This window comes from Mustela putorius, unplaced genomic scaffold (genome assembly GCF_011764305.1).
Source record: "Mustela putorius furo isolate JIRA1106 unplaced genomic scaffold, ASM1176430v1.1 tig00000738_pilon_pilon_pilon, whole genome shotgun sequence".
NCBI lineage: Eukaryota > Metazoa > Chordata > Mammalia > Carnivora > Mustelidae > Mustela > Mustela putorius.
In genome coordinates this window covers 6605692-6627821 of record NW_025421463.1, presented here as the reverse complement: position 1 = coordinate 6627821, position 22130 = coordinate 6605692, and the positions used below count along the sequence as shown (strand labels likewise).

Here is a 22130-nt window from a genome sequence, read left to right as displayed (position 1 = left end):
TCACGGTGTTACACACCCGCTTGCACACACCACAAGTACGAACCCACAGATGCCCCCTGGATGTTCATGTTCACCACCAAAGACACAAATAGATGCACGGATAAATACATATGCCTCAGACACACAACACACACCTGCAGGCACACAGCACGCAGCCATAAATACACACATTTACATACACGCGCTCCAATATGAATCCCAAATACACACAAACACCAGGGCATGCGTGCGTGCCTGGCCCAGGTATACACACACATGCAGCCCGATGTGTATACGGTCTCACAGCACATGGATACACAACTTGTACAACCACATGCCCAGCATGTGGCATTCAAAGAGCACTAAGGGGTGTTACTATCGGGTTCTGGGCAGGAACCACATCCTGGGCTCTCCAGACATCCTTCTGTGATCCAGCCACGGGGTAGAAGATTAACAGGAGTTGTATGGGAGGGTGAATGGAGGCTGCTCTCTCTGAATCCGTCTAGTAGGCAGTCTGGGGACCAAAGCATCCCTTGATGCCTGGGAGAGCTACCCTGTTTCCGTTCTCTGGGGAGGGGGGAATTACGGGAGGGGAACTCTCACCCCGAGACTGCAAACCTCTGGGCATAGAGAGTGGGGAGCCTCAGGTTTACCAGGCATCTGGCTGAGCCCACGGATGGGGCCCGACTGATGAGGACAAGACAACAGAGTGATAGTAGTGATGGTCCTTAACAGGTGCACGACACTTTATAGTTTATAAGCCACTTTTACACTCGTTCTTTCACACACTTGGTAAGAGCTACTCTGAGCTGTCCTATCTCTGCCACCAGGGAGGAGAGGGGACTTGAGGACCACATGGCAAGTTACTGGCTGAGCTGGAACCAGAGCCCAAGGAGGTGCCAGCACCCAGCTCTACCTACCAGCCTTCCACCCGGCTGGGCTGCCCAAGCTAGAAAGCAGGCCACCGGGGTGCAGGGCTTGCCTTGGCCCCTGACTCACTCCGTGGTATCGGGGAGTAGCCAAGCGGTCCAGCTCCCCACCTGGAAAGCTGAGAGTGAATCCCAAGGGTGTATTCACCCAGCAGTTTGTGGCCTCAGGGCTAGGGAATGGTGGTTGCCAGATGCCCACAAGAATGCCCGCGCAAGGACGAAGGGCACCAGTCGCTCCCCTCCGCCCTTGCCCGCCACCATCTCTCCCAGCCGCCACCCCCACCCCACGCCGCGCGGCGGTCGCTCCTTGGCTCCGGTTCCGTGATCCGGGCTCCGGGTCTTCGCTGACGCCTCGTCACTCGGGAGACGGAGTGAGCGGCTTGCGGTTGCCTTGGGAACCTCGAGGCGGCCCCGGCGCGCGGCGCACGACTTGGAGCTCAGGGCGCTGGGCCTGCCCCGCGCTCCAGAGAGTGGTCTTGGGTGTCTCAGGAATACACCTGCCGCGTCGCAAGATCTGTTATGTTTTTCTTTTAATTGAGGTGTAACTTACAAACTGTCATACATCAGAGTACAGCCCGCTGGATTTTTACATATGCATAAAACTCGGGTAATCACCACTGGAGCAAGACACAGAACATTTCTAACGAACACTCCAGAAGGCATCCTTGGGCTCAGAGGTTATTTTTAATTGTCTTTTTTTGCACTTCTGGAATAAACCGGAGAGGGAGTGATCGCCTTCTGAGAACACAGAATTTTTGTTTTCTCCTGGCTCTGCTTTGGGGACCCCCTCTGGGCCTTGGTGTCCCTTAAAGGGGAGCAAGGGACTGGCGTTTGCCGAGTGGTTTACTTCTTGCAAAGCGCTTTAGGTACCCAGCAAACTTCACCTGTGATAACTAACCTATGAAATCAGTACTTGGTTTATACCCAGGTTACCCATAAGAACAGTATGACTTGAAAAGGTAAAACGAATTGCTGGAATTCCGACAGCTCCTCAGTAAGTGGTGGAACTTGAGATTTGGACAAAGATCTGTCTAACCTTGATGTTCATCCTTCCCCCGTCCTCTCTCTTCTTCCTGTTTATTGGCCCCTTTTATTTTATTTTTTTAGAAGATCTTATTTGACAGAGATCACAGGTAGGCAGACAGGCAGGAAGAAGGGATCATGACCCAAACTGAAAGCAGAGGCTTTAACCTCCTGAGCCACCCAGGCACCCCTATTGGCCCCTTTTAAAGAGCTGTACAAATAATATGTGCCGCCACGGTGGGTTGTATCATATTTCTGTGCCTACATAGTTGCTTCTATCTGGGACTCCTACTCTCTTCTCCCAGGTTTTGTCCTTCAGGCAAGCTCCTACTCATTCTGCAAAACCCACTGGGGCATCCGTTGAAGGCTTCTTAACTGCAGTCCTCTTCTCGACTCTCTGCCAATCAAGGGTAATTACTCTCCATCTGTGCCGTATTTAACTGCAAGCACAGACACCACCTTCCCCCTCCCACAGTGCCCTAAGGGCTCCTTGAAGCTGCCTCTAGGTTCAGCCTGTAAGGCAGCAGCACACAGCTGGTCTTCCGCAAATGTGGTTGGAACTGAAAGTGGAGGAGAGGTTTTGGAATGTTGGTTTCCAGCTGTGCAAAACTTGGACTGCCCTTGCCCTGCAACATGTCATTCAAAAGATATTGGGGACTGGGGTGCTTCCCAAACACCTGGGGCAGAAGCAAGCATGTGAAGAGAAAGGCTGCCCTCAGGCTAGGTTAGGGAATGGGCTTGACCGAGCCTCGGGAGTGGGACATCCTGGGGCTGCCTGGGAAGAGTTCTTTCTTTCCACAGGCGAGCATCCACTCGCGTGTGCTGGAGGAAGCCACAGCGGCCCCTAGTGACCTGCAGGGAGTCCCAGGAGCTGGGGCCCAGAGCTCCCCATTTTTTCCACGGCCCCGCCCAGCGAAAGGCAGCGGAGTGTTCTCAGGGTAGTGGTTTTCACTCTACATCCACGTCCTCCTTCCACACAGAATTTGAGGCAGCTGGCAGGCTACTCGGCGGGCAGTGAAGTAGAACAAAGGGGAGGGACCAGGAAGGAGAAGAGATTATTAGACACATTTCCCCCTATAATTGAGTTACTCCCCCATTCTCTCTCCTTTGACTTTGAATATACAATTCGCTTTGTTAATGAGGAAAAAAAAGAACCTTTGCCCTCTTTGAGCTGAAGGAAATTTCCCTCTTGGCTTCCCCCCAACTACATTCCTACAACAGACACATTTGGGGTGTCAGGAAAGTGAGGCGTGCGGGAATGAGGAACGCGCCCAGAACCACCCTGCGTCAGGGACAGATAGAGTCTGATGGTGCCCGTGGCCAAAGTGCTGGCGTGGGCGAGGGCCGAGCATTTTAAATGAACTCATGGTTTTCCTTCTTCTCCACAGGCAGGGCTCATTACTAAGAACAGAGTGGTAGAACTTTCGGGAGAGGGGTCTATGTGACCTGGGGGAGCAAGAGACAAATTTGAGCCTCAGTTTCCTCATCTATAAAATGGGTGTGATGAGGGGGTGCCCGGGTGGCTCAGTCGGTTAAGTGGCCAACTCTTGATTTTTGCCTCAGGTCATGGTCTCAGGATTATGAGATTGAGTCCCAAGTTGGGTCTGTGTTCAGCGTGGGGTCTGCTTGAGATTTTCTCTCCCTCTTCCTCTGCCACCCCCCCCTGCCCCGACTGCTTGTGGGGCTGTCTCTCTCTTAAATAAATAAATAAATAAATAATTCTTTTAAATGGGGGTGATGAGCTCCCTGTCTTGAGGCATAGGGAATATCGGTTTCCTAGAGAGACTGGAAACACTAGATGCAAAGAGAACCGGTCACCAGTTGGCAATACTTTCCCCTTCCTTATCCCCATTCACAGATGGGAAAGCTGAGGCCAAAGGATAGAGAGGACATGGCAGGCTCAAGTGCACTATGGCAGGCCCAGGACAAGACCTTCTTGGCCCTGGGGCCACACAGCCTGGGCTCTGTCCCTTCCACCACCATGGTTCTCAGACCTTCCCTGTCCTCGGTCAGTTCTCCTGGGGGATGGTTGGGGGCGGGGGGCAGCAGGTGGCGGTGGCTGGAGAAAGAGAGGGAAGACGAGAATTCTAGCCTTGTTCCAGCCCCCGCGGCAGTTGGGACTGCTTCTCAGGAGGACAGATGTTTCACCAAATGGCAAATGCACGTGCTTTTCCCTGGCTTGGGGAGGAGGTGGGCGCTGAGCGGGAGATGCCAGCTGGGAGGGCCGAGAACCGTAGCCGCACCTGAGGGGTTTAAATAGCCACCGCCTTCTCTGGGCAACGCTGGAAGAGAGGCATCTGGGCAGGATGGCGGGGGGGAAGCAGGGAACAGAGCAGCCCATTCAGAATCTGTCACAGCCCCGAGATGAGTGCCCGGCTTCTCCTCCCAGAGAGACTTGGCCCATGCACCTCCCCTCCCTGGACCTCCATAGCTGTCACCTGCAAGGTGAGGACTTAAAGCATCCTGGAGAGAACTACTTGATGGCTGTTGTCATCCTAATGTCCCTGCTGGGGCAGGAGTCCCCACTGCGACATCTTTGACAAATGGGGACCCCCCCCCTGCTCACCTACCTCTGGTGGCAGAAACCTCATCATCTCCCATGATGACCCACAGTGTAATGTATTAATTTATTTGCATAAACCGTGGGGGTGCCTGGCTGGCTCAGAGGAGCAAGCAGCTCTTAATCTTGGGGTCATGAGTTCGAGTCCACTTTAAAATAAATCTTTTTTTTTTTTTAAGGATTTTATTTATTTACCTGACAGAGACACAGTGAGAGAGGGAACACAAGCAGGGGCAGAGGGAGAGGGAGATGCAGGCTTCCAGCTGCGCAGGGAGCCCAACGAGGGGCTTGATCCCAGGACCCTGGGATCATGGCCTGAAGGCAGACCCTTAAGGACTGAACCACTCATGTGCCCCTAAAATAAAGTCTTAAACACACACACACACACACACACAACAACAACGCACGAATTGCATAAATCCTGGAGTCAGACTGTGTGTTGGAATCTAGGCTCCACTACTTAAAGTTTGCATGACTTAACCTCTCATGCCTCAGTTTCCCCGGTGTCAGATGGGACCAGTAGCGGCACCTCCCTCACAGCATTGTTGAAATAGTGCCTCTCAGACTTCCATGTGCCTGTGAAGCAGCCGGTGATCTTGTTCACCCGCAGATTCAGTCAGTGAGGCTGAGCTGGGCTGCAGACCGCATTCCCAGCCCCGGATGCAGATGCTGCGGGGGCCCTCAGACCACACTCTGAGTCTCAGATCCCATCAGAGCAAAGCCTCTCTGGCTGTGGTGGGGATGGGGGCAGGAGGAGGCCAGTGTTTAGGGAGAGACGAAGGGCCTGGGTGGGACAAGGGCCTACTGGGGTCGAAAGGAGGGTGGTGATAAGGGCCCTTAGCTTAGGCGGTCCGCTCTCACAGATGCAGAGACCAAGGCCCGGAGAGGGTGGGCAGACCTGCTCAGGCCACACGCACTGGGAGGACTCCTGTCTGCTGGCCCCTTTCCTGCTTCCCACCTTGGTGGCCAACAGCCCACAGCCCTCTGGAATCTCCTGGTCTGTGCTCCTGTGTATCATCTTGTACCAAGGAAAGGAAAACATTAGGGGGTCCCTGGATCTCCTGACAGACATCTTCCCTACAGTAACCTCATCCTACAGATGAATCAACTGCGGCCAGGATGGGAAGGCATACAGCGTGGAGGCTGAGCCCAAGGTCAGCCTGACTCCAAACTTGACCACCATGGCTTCACCTCCTACTGGTCAGGGCAGAACCAGGTGGGCCTCCCAGTGAACAGGTGAGTGAGCTGCGAATCCGGCTTCCAGCAAGGAGGAGTTGAACCCCAAGTTGATGGTCACATTCAGGGGTACTTCCAGCACCCTAGGCGTGTGCCAGGCACACGCCTGCCAGCCCGCAGAACCCCCCCCCACTCCACCCTGACCCACGCCTTATTAGCCCGGGGTGCAGATGAGGGGACTGAGGGGCGACAGGGGCGCCGTGGCTGGCTCAGGGTGGCGCGCGGGAGACCGCGGGGGCCGTGGGAGGATGGGGGTGGCAGAGGCCGCGGCCGGAAGCCCCCCGTTTCGCCCGGCCGCCCCGCCCCAGGCCCGAGGCGCTGGGCCGGGCGGGAGGCGGGATCTTGGGCGGCGGCGCTTCCTGGCTCGCCTGGCACGGTGGCCGGCCGGCCACGTCACCGCCCGGCCGGGGAGTGTGCGCTGGCCGAGGGGGCGGCGGGCGGGGAGCGCGGGGCTCGGAGCGCGGGCAGCGGCGCGCGGGACCCAGAGCCGGGCCGGGGACGTGGCAGCCGTCTCGCCCGCCAGAAACTTTCCCGGGAGGTGGCGGCGCGCGCTGCGGGGCCGCCGGGGGGCACCATGAACGTGTTCCGGATCCTCGGCGACCTGAGCCACCTCCTGGCCATGATCTTGCTCCTGGGGAAGATCTGGAGGTCCAAGAGCTGCGCGGGTGAGGGTCGCCCCCGGCGGTGGTGTGTGTGGGGGGCGGAGGTGGGCCTGGGTCGGGCAGCCCGTGCGAGGCTGGGATGGCGGGGGTGGGGGGGTGGGGGGGGCTCCCGAATTTCCCTTCAGCGCGAGGGCTTCGGCTTGGCCGTGCCAGAAACTTGTTTTTGCACAGCTCAGCTTCCAAAGAAAATTTGAAGTTTTTGCCTTATCAAAGAAGGGCTGGCGGAGAAAGGGACGGTGGCTGGGCTTGTGCCTCGGCTCACCCCCACCTTCTCTGCCTTGGCATTGCCGCTGCTGGTGGGAAGAGGAGGGAGATTAGGAGGAGGTGAGACCCTCTCCTCCTGCCAGTGGCTCCCTTTGCTCTGGAGGAGCTGGAGGCCTTCGGCCCAGGGTGGGATCTGGAGGTGGGGGAGGTATGCACGCAGGAAGTGGCCTCCAATTCCCGGGGCCTGCTCCTTCCTTTCCCCACCACTCGCCCCTGCCCCCTCCTGGGCCCTCTTCCCTTCCCGCAGGAGGCTGTGATGTGGCAGGAGGGACACCTGGCCTGGCCCTGGTGCACAGGGAGCTGCCCAAGAGCAGAAGCCCAGGGATGGCAGGAGAGGTCCCCCTCTGGCCCAGCAGTCTGGAAGCCCCGCTGGGGGTTTAGAGAAGTTTCGAGATGGGGCTGGTGGTGACCCCACAGACTCCGTGCCTTAAGAGGCTGCTGCAGCCATCTTTGTCCCCTGCGGTCCCGAGGTGCCCACCCTGTGCTTGGCATGGGGGCAAGGGGGTACAGAGGACTGTGCAGGCTAGGAGGGGGCCAAGGAGGCAGAGAGCAGACCCCCCCCCCAAGGCTTCGTGGAGGGAGCAGATCCGCTGGGTCCCAGAGGATGGGCAGGGTGTTGCCCAGGAAGGGTGCGCTGCGCGGAGGGCACTGGGGGCACAAAAGCCTACAGGTCGCAGAAGGCAGGGCACGTCCCAGGGAGAGTGAGCAGCCTGATTCGGGGGTCTCTGTAAGGGAGATGAGGGGCAGGGGGGCCTTGACTTTCAGGGTAGGGAGTTGGGACTGGGGAGTGATGGAAGTTTGGGGAGCGGGGGAGGGGGCCCAGAAGGGACCTGAAGCAGGTCACTCCGAAAGCTGTGTGGCCCCTCCAGAGAGGAGGCAGAGAGGGCAGTGGGGAGTCAGCCAGCCCGGGAGGCTTGCGGAGGGTGAGGGGTGGGTGCTGGCATGGGAGGCATTGCAGACGGAGTGGTTCTGGACCTGCAGGCCATTCCAGTTTTCCGCCTCTGGAGAGACAGGCCCTCACGGCCCCTCAGATTCCCACTCGGGGGAGTGAGGCAGCTCCGGTGAGGGGAGGAATCTAGCTGGGCCTGTCCCTGCGCTTCCGCAGAGGGCCCGGGCTGGGATGAGCAACCATGGCCAGGAGGGGGCGCTCTTCCCCACCCCGCTCTACCAGCACGGCCCTAGGCCCCCTGGACAGAACTGGGACCACAGGGGCAGGGCCCCGGGCCCCAGGGGGCAGGCTTTCCAGCGGTGGGAGACTGCCAACAAGCAGCGGCCAGAGCAGCCAAGTAAATGACACGGTGTGTCAGACGTGCTAAGTGCTACAGGGAAAGGCGAAGGGCAGCTGGGTGGGGCATCCCGTGCGTGCGTGTGTGGAGAGGGGTGGCCACAGGCCTGGTTGGGATCTGAGGTGAGGTGCCCGGTGCTAGCCCTGCCCACCCCGAGATGCGGAGCCTGGGGAGACCCTCACTGACCACCTCTCCCATCCCCCACAGAGGTGGGACACTGGGACTTAGTTCTCATTCAGCCACTGACGCACCGTGTGACCTCAGACCTCAGTTTCCCCATGTGTGAAGTGGAGGGAGGGCTCCGTGGGTCCCGTATGTGCTCACATGTGTCGTACCCCCTCACACCCCCATTCCCTGAGGGACTCTGGCCAGGGACCAGCTCCTGTTCGTTCCCACATCCTGGGTCTGTGTGTGTGTGGCTAGCGCTGGTGGAAATTTTTCACTGTGTTCCAGGGAGTGGGAAAACCTTGGTGCTCAAGATTGCCAGGACTCCCAAGCACTGAGGAAAATGTGAGCAAAGCCTCGGAACCGGGGAGGGGAAGGCCGTGGGGGCAGGTAGCAAATTGTCCCCTACTAGACGCCCCTCCTGGACCCTCCTAAATGGTACTGAGGACCTCTCTGCAAGGCTTCTGTGGGATGGGGCAGCAGCAGCATAGCCCAGTGCTGGCCTCAGGTTAGCATTGCCCCCTGGACTGGACTCCACGCCTCATGCCTAGGGGTGGGCTCCCTCCCCCCCCGAGCCAGCCCCACTGCCGCAAGTCCAAGGCCCAGACCCGCAGGGAGGCACTCTCGTTCTGGCCAAGTCCTGTCCCACCTGTGTGAGTCTGCTCATTTCACAGTGAGGACGGCGGGACTCAGGCCTGCCATGCTGGTAGGAAGACTGGCACGGGCCCCCCGCGCTCTCCAGAACCTGAGGGCTTCGGCGGTATCCATTCTCAGTCTTTAAAGTTGTCCCCCTCGGGGTGCCTGGGTGGCTCAGTGGGTTAAGCCTCTGCCTTCAGCTCGGGTCATGATCTCAGAGTCCTGGGATGGAGCCCCACATCGGGCTCTCTGCTCAGTGGGCAGCCTGCTTCTCCCTCTCCCTAATAAATGAAAATCTTTAAAAATAAAAAGAAAGAAAATCCATGTCCCCTCCCCCCAAAATGTCCCAGCCCCAGAGGACTAGATAAGGCACCACTGAGGCCAATAAAGGAACCAAACCCTTAATCAAGTAATGGTCACTTCTCGGTGCCAAAGTCCCCAGGCGTTTTCCTTACCTATAGGCCGTTGGTCAGGAAGTGGAATGGAGTGGGGTTTGGCAGCAAGGTTGGACTTGGGGAGACCAGGGAGACCACCAGGTAGGGTGCTGGGTGGGCAGGGGGCATGGAAGTGGGGGTAGTGGAGCTGGGGAAGACAGAGGGGGAGGAACACAGGGGAGGGACCCTAGGATGGCTCTTGGTTTCCTGGCTTGAGCATGGAGGGGACAATGGTGGCATTCTCAAAGGAGGGGAGAGAGGAGGAGGGGCTTGAGGGGGGGATGGGGAGGTCGGTCAGGCTCGCACCGATAGGCTGGAACTCGGAGGAGTGTCTGGACCCGGGACATCCCGGGTTTAGGGACTGGGAAAAGCCGGGGTAGCCCTCCAACGATCAGGTGATGAGGACAGGAATGAATGGCCAGGGGTGGTGAGCCAGTGGTGTGGATGGTCGCAGAAGCCATGGGAAGGATGTGGTTCTGAACAGACACTGTCCTCCGCTGGCTCTGGGGAGGCTGGGTGAGTGAGGACAGAGTTGACCTTCGGATCAGAAACACAGGCATCACGGCTGGGAGTGGTTTACTGAGGTGTCCACACTGGTGTGGGCTTATCTGTCGGGTGAGAGGAAGTGGGGGGCGGGGCTTGGGGGTGGGTAGGGCAGGGCTCCCCTTGCCCTGGACCCACCTCCGTGATGTGGCAGAAGTGGCCACAGGGAGATTCAATGTAGTGCTGATTCCTGGATTGGTTTGTGGGACACAAAAGGGATGTCAGCGGGCAGTTGGGAGAAACCGGACTAAAGCCCGGAGTTTGGTCGGCAGTGCCATGTCCATGTGAATGTCTTCCTTTTGGCAAATGTCCTGTGGTTAAGCAAGATGTCAACGTTAGGGGAAGCTGGGTGAAGGGTGTGTGGGACCGATCGGGACTATCTTTACAATTCTGCCAATCTAAAATTAGCTCCAAATAATGAAAAGTTAAAAAAGAGAGACCAAAGCAGGTGAGGAGAGAGCATGAGAAGCACGACCCCGGTTGTGGCAAATCGATGTGTGCACGTAGGTGTGCACAAGCGAAGATCTGGGAGGTGCCCGCTGAGTCTTTGGGATTCAGGTGATTGCTGCTGCTGCTTTCTTATTTATAGCTATGTATTCTCTTTTTTGTTTTACGAAGGGTAAAAATAGAACTTTTGTAAGTAAAAAAAAAGGCATTTTTAATTTTTACAGTTTGGAAAATAAAACAACGCTCCACTGGGCCTGCTTTTTCCTCCACCTGCTCTGGTCTCCCTTGTGAGTCAACACATTGTAAAGTCTGTGAGTTGCTCTGCAAAAGACAGAGCTTTGGGGACCGTTGGTGGAACTCTGGGGGCAGAGCGAAGAGAAGCCTCCACACCACCCCACAGCCTCCCTGAAGGCGAGAGCCGAACCTGGGCAGGCCCGTGCCGGGGCCCTGGGAACCCGGTGTCTGTGCACATGAGAGGAACTCAAGGGATCCAGCAGGAAGGGCCGTTGCTGACCCTCAGAGAGGGACCGTGCAGGGACAGGGTGTTGTCACTTGAGTGGGACTGGACACCCTGCACACCTTTTCAGCTCAAGCTCTGGACTTCTTGAGTGTTGGTGGGCCCAGGAGTCTGTGTTCTATCGTCTCCTGTCCTCCTTTGCCCACAGGCATCTCCGGGAAGAGCCAGATCCTTTTTGCCCTTGTCTTCACCACCAGGTACCTGGACCTGTTCACCAACTTCATCTCCATCTACAACACAGTCATGAAGGTGAGGGGCAGGTTGGCCATGGTGGCAGGGCCTGTGGAGCCCGGCACACTGAGACCGTGTGCTTGGGAACTCAGGCTGTGGAGGCAGGCAAACCCGGATGTGAATCCTGTGTTAGCAGCTGCATGGGACCTGGGCTTGGGCAAGGCATCTGGCCTCCATGTACCTCCCTTTCCTCATTTACAAGGTGAAGATAATACTAGTACTCACCTCAGAGGCCTTGTGGTGAAAATTAAATGAGGTAATACCTGCAAATACACAGTAGCCATCATATATTTTAAAAGATTTATTTTTAGAGACAGCGTGCACGACATGTAAGCCTGCGGGGTGAGGGGGACAGGGAGCAAAGGGCAGAGGGAGAGAATCTCAAGCAGTCTTCCCGCTGAGTGCAGAGCCTGAAACAGGGATTGGGCTTGATCTCAGTCTCACGACCCCAAGATCATAACTGAGCCAAAACCACGAGTTAGACACAACCCACTGAGCTACCTAGGTGCCCCAATAGCCATCATATATTAAATAGTCAGTAAAGGTTGGCATTGGTTATAATGGTTAAAAAGTAAGCAAAAACATGGGACGCCTGGGTGGCTCAGTTGGTTAAGCAGCTGCCTTCGGCTCAGGTCATGATCCCAGTGTCCTGGGATCGAGTCCCACATCGGGCTCCTTGCTGTGCGGGGAGCCTGCTTCTCCCTCTGACTCTGCCTGGCACTCTGTCTGCCTGTGCTCGCTGTCTCTCTCTCTGACAAATAAATAAATAAAATCTTTAAAAAAAAAAAAAAAAGTAAGCAAAAACAAACAAAACCAACAACAAACACAAACCCTGAGCTTTCAGAGATATTATTCATCCAACATCCATTTGACAACTATTTATTGAGCACCTACTATGAGCCAGGTACTTGAAGAAGACATAGGAGGCTCCTGCTCTCATGGAACCTCTATTCTTTTTTTTTTTTAATTTATTTGAGAGAGAGAGCGAGAGAGCGAGCGAGTGAGCGCACATGAGAGGGGAGGAGGTCAGAGGGAGCAGCAGACTCCCCATGGAGCTGGGAGCCCGATGTGGGACTCAATCCCGGGACTCCAGGATCATGACCTGAGCTGAAGGCAGTTGCTTAATCAACTGAGCCACCCAGGCGCCTTGGAACCTCTATTCTAAGTGGGGAGACAAATAATAAAATAAGCAAGAAAACCTTTGATTAGGAGTGAGCCTATGCAAATAATTAAAATAGGGTGACGTTTCCTTTAATTAAAAAGTTTTATTGCCTTTTTTTTTTCAAGATTTTATTTATTTATTTGACAGACAGAGATCACAAGTAGGCAGAAGAGGCAGGCGGAGAGAGAGGAGGAAGCAAGCTCCCTGCTGAGCAGAGAGCCTGATTTGGGGCTTGATCCCAGGATCCCGGGATCATGACCGGAGCCGAAGGCAGAGGCTTTAACCCACTGAGCCACCCAGGCGCCCCTGCTTGTTTATTTTAAGTAGGCTCCGTGCCCGGCGTGGAGCTCGGGGTTTGAACTCCTGACCATGAGATCAAGACCTGAACTGAAATCAAAAGTCAGATGCTTAACCAACTAAGCCACCCAGATGCCCCATAAAAACAGTTTTTAAAAATGGATGATGTGATAGAGAATGAACAGGAAGCTGTTCAGGGAGTATGACCAGGCAGGGCCTCTCTGAAGAGGTGGCATCAATGTCGAGGTCTGTGTGACACAAGGAACCAGCTGTGGGATGATCAGAGGACAAGTATTCCAAGCAGAAGGAACAGCCGTTACAAAGACCATGAGGACGGGAACAAGCATGGTATACTCCAGGCCAGGCAGGGAGCCCAGCAGGCGAGGGCTGCTGTCAGAGGGCTGGGGGAGGGCAGGTGGTGCAGGTCAAAAGTTTGGACTTGGACTTCGTTTTGTGATAGGATGCTGTTGCTTTGTAGCATGGCCCTGTTTTATGGGAGAAACTGAGCATTTCTTGGTTCCACTCAGTGGTCTTTGGGTCTAGGCCATAACCATTAGAGGTTTTGTTGAGGTGAGGCATTTTCTGAGCTTTTAATCAGCCATCCTAGCTCTTTTTCTTTCTTTCTTTCTTTTTTTTTTTTTAAAGCTCTTCACTCAAGATCAAGGTTTCACATGCTTCATTAACTGAGCCAGCCAGGTGCCCTTCAGCCATCCTAACTCTTGAAGGCAACATATGTTAGTGAAAGGAGCTCAGGTTTCAAAGTCAGTAAAGTGGGATGTGACTGCTTGGATGCTGGTAACAGAGACTTATTAAATAAAAGTTATTTTAGGGGTGCCTGGGTGGTGCAGTCTGCTAAGTGTCCGGCTCTTGGTTTCGGCTCTGGTCATGATCTCAGGGGTATGAGATCGAGCCCCACCTTGGGCTCCGTGCTCAGCTCAGAATCTGCTTGATTCTCTCTCTCTTGGTCTCTGCCCCTCCCGCTCGTGCTCTCTTTAAAATAAATACTTTTTAGAAAGTTAAGGTTTATCTTTACCTTCCTCCTAACATGGAATCTGGAGATAGGCAGTCCAGGGCTGGGATGGCAGCTCCTTTTAACTTTCTGCTGCAGCATTTCAGTGTGACCAGGACTCACAGATGTGTGACCCACGCAGTTGCTCAGAAGAGCCCCACACTTGGGTTTAACGCTTTGCTGTTGCCATCTTGAAATTCAGTTAAGAGGCCCTGCAAATTATACAGAGTCCAAATGTGACACCTACCCTCGAGGTTGCCTCAGGGTCACAAAATGGTTGCTGGAACTCCCTACCATCACACCACAGTCTGGGTAGGATGGAGGCAATAGAGGAGAAAGCAATAGGGTGTCTGCCAGCCAGGTAAGCCCTTTGTAAAGAGCTTTCTCTAAACTGTACCCAGTAACTCACCTGCACATTAGTGACCATCCTTATCTGCAGAGGAGGCTGGGAAATGTCGTTTTTAGTTAGGCACATGATCTAATAGTTCCATTTTTTAAGAAAGGCAATGTGAGGGGAATTCTGTGTTGCAGGACTATTGTGAATATATATTTACAATATACATTTACTTTCTCATCTGAGAGAGTATATGTAAATGGCCTAGAAGATACTTAACCAAGGCAAGTTCTCTTTCCCCTCCATATCAGAGATGTTATGATGTTGTTAGTGTTAACAGTGTGACCTTCTGTCTGAAGTCCTAAAATCACGGTCTTCATGTAAAGTCAACACAGAAATAGCAAATACTGCCTACTTAGTTCATTCCTTTACCCGAGGATCTGATTCGTACAGTGCTGAGACGGACTGCAGACCCAGCCCTTGGCACAGATGAATTGTAGGAACCTCAGAAAAGCGTTTTTCCATTTATGAAGTTAGGAAGTGATCACCACTTCCTTCCTTCATTCTAGCATGTTTTGTGCTGGGCCCTGAGTTAGGGGCTGGGGATTCGGAGGTGGACATCAAATCAGGACCTTTTTACAGAAATATCCCAGAGGGGAAAAAAACACATATACAGGACATGTGATCCCAGGTGGCAGTGAATGTGTTGCCATGGGACTATGGTGACACAAAGGATATTTGGCATTCTGGTGAGAAACTATCTGAGTTTTGAAGTACACATAGGAGTTCTCTAAGCCCAGTGAGTTCCTGGACCCAGCGGCATCAGCATCACATAGAACTTGCTGGAAATGCAGATCCTCAGGCCCACTTAGACCCACGAAATCAGTAGGAACTCGGGGCAGGAGGGAAAGAGGCAGCCATTTGTGATTCTGATGCACACACAAATTTGCGAACTTCTGACAAACCATAAAACCATCACATGCTGGAGGGCAGCTACTGTGATTAGAAAGAGAACTTTTCTGCAGGAGCAAGGATCAGCTGATTCAAAGGCTGTCAGTCCCAGTGCAAGAGTACTCACAAGTCACTGAGGCCGATCCAGGAGTTTGAGTTAAGAGCCCTGGAATTCTAGCCACTGCTAAATCCCTGGACAGAGACCAACGCTGGGCTTCTCCCTAATGCTCTGCACTAAGGAAAAGCCTGGGCACCTTCAAGTTGTCATGATTAGTGCCTTCAGTCGTCATTAGAAGCATCAAGTTACTGGGGCACCTGGGTGGCTCAGTGGGTTAAAGCCTCTGCCTTCGGCTCAGGTCATGATCCCAGGGTCCTGGGATTGAGCCCCGCATTGGGCTCTCTGCTCAGCAGGGAGCCTGCTTCCTCCTCTCTCTCTGCCTGCCTCTCTGCCTGTGATCTCTGTCAAATAAATAAAATATTAAAAAAAAAAAAAGTAAATTAAAAAAAAAAGCATCAAGTTGCTTAACCAAAGGGTCATTCGCTTCAGAATCTAGGCCAGTGACTCAGGAGAAATTGCACACACATTTCGCTTTGTCCCCCTTGGGCCAATGCACTAGCTCTTGATTGGGAAGGTCCCAACTCAGGGTGGCTTGGGAGCCCAGGCAACAGGTTGGAAAAATGACTTGATTCCCATGTGTCTCTTTCCCTTGTTAGGTGGTTTTTCTCCTCTGTGCCTATATCACAGTGTACATGATCTATGGGAAATTTCGGAAAACATTCGACAGTGAGAATGACACGTTCCGCCTGGAGTTTCTTCTGGTCCCTGTCATTGGCCTCTCCTTCCTTGAGAACTACAGTTTTACTCCCCTGGAGGTAAGGGAAGGGAGCCAGAGTATTAATTCTGAAAGGTAAAGTAAACATGTTCCCTGACATCCTTCCCTCCGGATCCTCTGTAGTATCTGGGCTTGCTTTGTGGTACAGCCAGACGATGACTCCTATATTGTTAGAAGTTTAAAAATTGGTAATTTGAAAATGGGGACATCCAGATGGTCATTATGTCAACAAAGCAGCACCCATCACAGCACCAACTTACGGCTGAGAACTTCTGTCCAACAGGTGGCTTCTAGAGCACAGTCCAGGCTGGGCTGATCTGGGCTGCAGCCCAAGAATCTGGGGGACTGCCAGCCAGTGTTCACGGACTGCATTCTGAGAAACGATGGCTTCAATTAAGACCAGTTTAGACAATAAGGTTCTGCCAACAATTAAAAACTATGTTCTGAAGAAATGTTCATTGGATGTAAACAAAAAAACAAAAACAGCAGTTTGCTTTCCTCTTTTAGAAATATTTTATATTTAGAGACAGGGGTAGAATGACACGCTGATGATTTCAGAAACTTTTCTTTTTGCTTCACTAGATTACTCCAGTAAATATTACTATTTTAGTGATTACATTCTTTTAAAGAAATGGGTCCCTTCATGGTCTTGATCCACCTCCTCTGGTCACCTCTTTGGCTCAGATCCTCTGGACTTTCTCCATCTACCTGGAATCAGTGGCCATCCTGCCCCAGCTCTTCATGATCAGTAAAACCGGAGAGGCGGAGACCATCACTACTCACTACCTGTTCTTTCTTGGGCTGTACCGGGCGCTCTACCTGGCCAACTGGATCAGACGGTACCAGACGGAGAACTTCTACGACCAGATCGCAGTGGTGTCTGGAGTAGTACAGACCATCTTCTACTGTGACTTCTTCTACCTGTATGTGACCAAAGGTAGGTGCCAGAAAGGAGCAGGGTTGCTGGCACGGGCACAGGGAGCTACCCATTCAGTAGGAGAGGATCTGGAAGAGCATGTAGAGAAGTAAGTCTCTGCTCTTCACGGTGCTTTTATTTTCCATGATGGAAAATGAACGAGCATTTTCAGGAAACAAGCACCATGGAAGAGCACAGAGCAGTTCCATACTGGCTGTACCGTGCATGCTCTGTAGAGAGAAGGGAACTGTGGGAGGACATCCGACCGAACACTTGGTTAGAAAAATACAGGAGGAACATTCCAGAGAAGGGCTTACGTAGGAGCCCTGAGAATGGTACCAGGTTGGTGTGACAAGGACTACAAAGCTAGTGTGGTCACAGTCTATAAAGCTGGAGAGCTCAGAGGTCAAGCAGAATCAGGGATTATGGGTTTGCGCTGTGATTGCCAAGTACAGCCACTGGAAGGCTGAAGAACCAGCCGGGCAGCTGCTGTGGAGAGTAAAAGGCAGCACGCAGGGAGACCAGGGATGGAGCAGTTGTTCGGGTCACCCGAGTGTGGGCAAATCTCAAGTGGAAAGGCACTGGAACAGAAAGGGAGGGCAAATCTCGAGTGGAGAGGCATGTGGAACAGAAAGGGAGGTCAAGTTTACAGCCTAAGGGAAAGTGGGATCAGTAACCAAGATGGGGGGGGGGGTGTTTACTGTCTGTAGTTATGCTGGGATGCAGTGTCCCCCTTGGCTTGCACAGCCAGATGCCTATTATGAACGGGGAACTAGAGACCGCAGTTAGTAAAGGAGTCTTTCATCAGTGTGACGAATTCTAATTTATCTCCATTTTCTTCTAGTCCTTAAAGGAAAGAAGTTAAGTCTTCCAATGCCAATTTGAGGGTCCCAGAGTTGGTTCTACGCCTTAATAAGAACACTGAACAAAACTATGTGAAATGTTCTGGACTAATACAGGACTTGGGCCAAATGTTAAAATGAGAACAATGCTTAGTGTGGATTTCCACAAAGCACTGATCACTCTATGTAAAAGACGTTCTCACCAATGTGTCCCGTAAATTATAGCAGCAGTAAAAAACCTAGGTGAATTATACAAGTGGGACCCCAGGTCACCTGGGTATCAATAAATCAGAGGTGCTTAACCCACATATGGGTCAAACTAGCGTGAGAGCGTGAGAGCCTCACGCTAGGAACAGTCAGTCCTATCTGGAGAGAGACCTGTGTATACAGCAGATGCCCCCAAAGACCAGACTTCAAGTATCGGAACATGCTGTTTGATTTTCACTTTCCACATCAAATTTTAGGGACCAATACACAGGTGATCTGGTCTTACAGGTGTGAAGTGTTACTTCACTTCTCATCTGTCTTCAAGCCACAAGTAAAAGCCAAACTTCTCGACTCTGGCTAGACTCTGCTTTCTGCCTCACTGGTAAAGCAGACGAGGGTCTTGCTACGGCTCGAGGCAGCTCTACCTGGTACTTTAATCCCAGTAACCTGGGGGGGCACCCTTACCATGGCGACCATTTACCAATAAGAAAAAAACTGCCCAAAGTTTTTTACCTACCAGGTGTCTGGCTTTGCTGCTTTGGGACTCCCGTTCTTCCTTTAAGACCACTGATCCCACCTCCCTTTCACAGTCTGAGGTGCTAAGGTGGTTACTCAGTTCAACACCCCCAAACTTGGTCTTGAAGCAAATAAACTGTTTAAGACGACTACCACTGGACTCTAGTCGGAATTTTCAAGCAATAAAAAGTTCACACCTTATTGTCAACAGTGTTTTATTTATACCTACAAAAGAAAACAAGATGGTATCAAAAGGACAATTTACAAACTAAGAAGAGTAACATAGCTCTTAGCATCCTGTGCCTGAACATCACGCATCTACACATGGTTCAAGTCTTAACGCAACAGGAATGTGTTCAGAGACCAGCAAGAACGTGAGCAGAGCACTGATCCCGAGCAAAAGCCACCAACCTTTCAGATGAGAGAAGTCCACACAATGAATTGTTAGGGAGGAACTGGGGAGCAGCAGCCCCATAGCTTAAATAGTTTCACCCAGGACTGCAATAGAACTAGCGTCACATGAGGACTCTTCTGCTCATGCTCTGAGGCAAAGGCAGAACCTGAATTATAAGTGACAGAGAAGCAGAAGAGTTACTCTAAAGCTACATAGGAAAAACTCTGCTAGATTTCAATTGTGCTCAGGCCACAATAGCTTTTGAGATTTGGAATATGCTGTTGTTTTGACTTATGATCACAACATCCCTGGCGGAAAAAGGGAAGCAAGCAGCAGACCAAATACCACGTGCTTGCCCAGAGACCTTTCCCACAAAGGGATGCTTGAAGACCTGCAAAGAGTAAGGACGACACCCCTTGTGGTGGCACCTATTTAAAAACAGTTTTGGTGTAGGAAGAATTATCTATAACGGACTGGTCAGAGCTTCGACCAAAAAACAGTGATTTTTTTTTCTTTTTGGCAGGGAGAGAGGGGGCACTTTGGTTTTACAAGCACAGAGCAGTTTTGTCAAGTTTTCCTGTGCCTACCATCCTCCCTCGGCCTCAAATGGAAGGGGGAAAAGGAAGTAAAGTTAAGAAGAAAATGGGGGAGGGGAGAGACAACACGTCGGAGTTCTTACATGCGAACGTTTCAGCTTATGCTGGACAACCTACCTGTATGTTGCACATTCAACCACACTTTTCAGAACCCCTCAGAAACCATCCCTTCTCTCTCCCTGAAGAATTTTAAAAAGAAAAACAAAGAAAAAAAAAACCCAAGTATTTAGATATTGTAAACCAGCAGGCACCCTCAGGCCTTAGACGAAGGATGCAGTGGAGCGCTCCCCCTTTAACTACATTTTCACGAACACCCAGTAAGAGCACAACAAATTAATACTCTTAACACTGGATATGGAAGAGGGTCTGGGGCTGTCTGATCTCCCTGTCCTGTTACAGTGAACACGAGAGCAGAAAACTCCTCCTAGGCCCATGTGCTACAGAGGTCTCAGTAAAACAGTATCACTAGGAAGGGGACAAACTCACCTACCTTCAAGAAGAAAAGTGAGGATTTAGGCTTTAGTCCTCTGTAACTTTCCTTAAGCACTACCTACCTGTAAAAAGCTGAGTGCAAAAGGATGCTGAAGAAAATTTGCATCCAAAAGCTGTTAAAAGCACTGCAGAGAAGAGTATGAAGAGAATTAAGAACTTTCTTAACAGACCCCCAAGGTTCTTTATTCAAGATAATTTGGCCAAAAGGGCTGAGCAGCTAGCAAAGAGGTGCTTTCATTCTAGCCCTACAGGTAAGAGTTTAGAAAGAAAATTTGCCAGAGTATATGGTTTATAATCAAAGGTGGTTTTTATACTGCGGGGTGAATGCATACTTAACTGGTTAAGTTATTTAACTCGTTAATGAATTTCCAGTGAGCATTTATGTTCATTCTGCTCTGAGCGGCTATCTAGTCGGAAAATGAATTTCACAGATGGTCCCTGGTTATGTGGGGAAGAGAGACAGGCAGCTCCCACCAGATGCTGAGATGCTACATTTAACCATTGCAATAAACACTTGGGGTTTTTAATTTAAAAGATACACTCAACTCAAAAATTCAATGTCTATCTGGACTAAAATGGTTATTTTTCAGTAATTGGGAAGGGGCAAGGCAGAATAGGAGGGAGACAAAACCAATCGGGATTTTTTTTTAAACTGTCAAATGCACTTAACAAGCAATCAGCCAAAATGACAATGGCAAAGAAAGCACTGTCTTAACTCATCAGGCCTGAGGAACATTAAAAAACATTACAGAAAATGTGCGGGGATTCCCTCTTGGTTTTCTAACCCAGTAAGGAAAGCAACCTCAAGCCCAGATGCCGTCTTCTGCCCTTCGCCCTCCCCCCACCCCCCCAACTCAGGACAAGAAAATGGGCTCCCACAAAAGGGCCTAATACCTTACTTCTTCTTTTAAGATGAAAAATAGCTCAAGTATCCTCAACATGCAAGAAGTTGGGGAAAAAAAAAATTTCTTCCAGTCAGCTCTCTATATATGTTTTTACAAAATCTGTTATTGCAGACTGGATCATTTTGGCGGACAGAAGAAACCTGGCAGTGAATTCTAACTAATCTGCATGAAAGACAAATCACAATGGTTGGGGAAAAAATAAAAAAAGAAAAAGAAAGAAAAAAGGGGAAGAGAAAAAAAAAAGGAAAGACAGCGTTCCTTTAAATGTAGTAAGTCTGCACAAGTCACTACCACTTGAGTGGTTTCATTTACGTGAAGGAGGAGGGGGAGGAGGAGGAGGGGGGTACTGGTAGGCAGTCTGCCCCATGTAACCTATCATATTGGTAGCTCCTGGAGGCTGTGCAAACTGTTGTGACATCAGTGGCTGTGGCTGCTGCCCAGACCGGCCTATCCCACTAAACTGCTGGCTAGAGCTCTGTGAACTTCTCCCAGTTGAGGTGGTGCTACTAGCCCCGTAAGTGCCAGCGCCATATTCTTGGGCTGTATAGCCACTGGTGCCATAAGCAGCTGCCCCATAGGTGCCTTGACCATAGGTGTATTGGCCTGCTTGTGCTCCAAAGGCAGAATTTGGACTTCCATAGCCACTGCCGTTAGCATAACCGGCTCTATCGGTTTCACTACGATCCCGATAGCTTGCAGAGTCTCTCCGGCCACCATCTTTGACTCCTCGAAGCCTCCGGTCACACTCATCCTGATACATCAGGTTGGGATTGTTGGCTGAAGACGTGGTCCGGTATCGAGAACGACCTCCTGAGGGGAGGACACGAGGTATTTTTAATGCCAATAACGCCAGATACACAACCCAACACAACCAGATGCAAAGACTCTATGAGGTACCAAAGTACTCAACATTCTTTCTTGATGTTTAGCTAGGCCAGCCTCCAAATCAGTTACTTTGAAACTATACCCATAATTTGGTTCTTTAATAGGACATACTCAAAAGAATGAACATTCCACTCGTCACCATTTTAGGTCCCTTTCCCCTTTGAGGATTTACCAAGAAACACAATCTTCAAAACGCAAGAACAACGGGAAAGTTAGTTTAGGTGACTTACCACAGGTTAAAAAACAAGACAAGCGGCTAAGTTCAGACCCCCCTCCCCAGACCCTCTACTAGTACGCAGTGTTTCTCAAATGTTCCTTCGTGGACCTGATGGCATCGCAGTTACCTCACAAGCTTTGGGATCCTAGGCACAATTCCAAACCCACTTAAAAAACAAAAATCTTGTTATTTAAGAAACTTCTTAGGTAATTTTAACAGCTTCAGCATGCAGTTCAGTTTGGGACAAAATGATAACCAAACTGGTAGTCAAGAGGCTCTGATCCTAGTATATTTTGCAACTACCCAGTTTTCAGAGCCATTAACTACACCTGTTTCTAAGTCCACAGAATAGTGTGAACTCACTCATCTCTTCCCCTGAAAAGCCAAAAACCTATTAATATACACTGAGGCTTTTGAAGGTATTAAAAGCAACCAGAATTCAGCTTAATTCTGAACATGCACCATGTACTTCAAAACACAAAGGTCCGTTTTAAAGCGCCGTCTACGGAAATGCTGGGCTGCGAAAGGACAGTCCTGCCAGCGGCCTACCCTTCACGTGGTCTTACTTAAGAGGGATTACGAAAAACTACTAATCACTATCCCGTTATTAAGCAACATACTCAAAAACAAAACAACACAACCCAAAACGGGCACAATAAGCA

At 51.5% G+C, this 22130-nt stretch overlaps 2 protein-coding genes across 3 annotated transcripts in view; one reads left to right on the top strand and one right to left on the bottom strand.

The window, feature by feature from the left end:
• Positions 1–6100: 6100 nt before the first annotated feature.
• Positions 6101–18180, top strand: KDELR3 (KDEL endoplasmic reticulum protein retention receptor 3). Its single transcript, XM_045083863.1, has 5 exons — positions 6101–6392; positions 10830–10930; positions 15380–15538; positions 16183–16435; positions 17259–18180. The coding sequence occupies exons 1-5, from the start codon at positions 6302–6304 to the stop codon at positions 17297–17299; spliced, it is 645 nt and encodes a 214-aa protein (XP_044939798.1). The 5' UTR covers positions 6101–6301; the 3' UTR covers positions 17300–18180.
• Positions 18178–22130, bottom strand: part of DDX17 (DEAD-box helicase 17) — a 19946-nt gene continuing 15993 nt past the window's right edge. For both annotated transcript variants that reach the window (XM_013051624.2, XM_013051625.2), the window contains exon 13: positions 18178–21176. In XM_013051624.2, the coding sequence (XP_012907078.1) occupies positions 20671–21176 (506 nt within the window). In that variant the 3' untranslated portion in view covers positions 18178–20670. The remainder of the gene's footprint in view (positions 21177–22130) is intronic.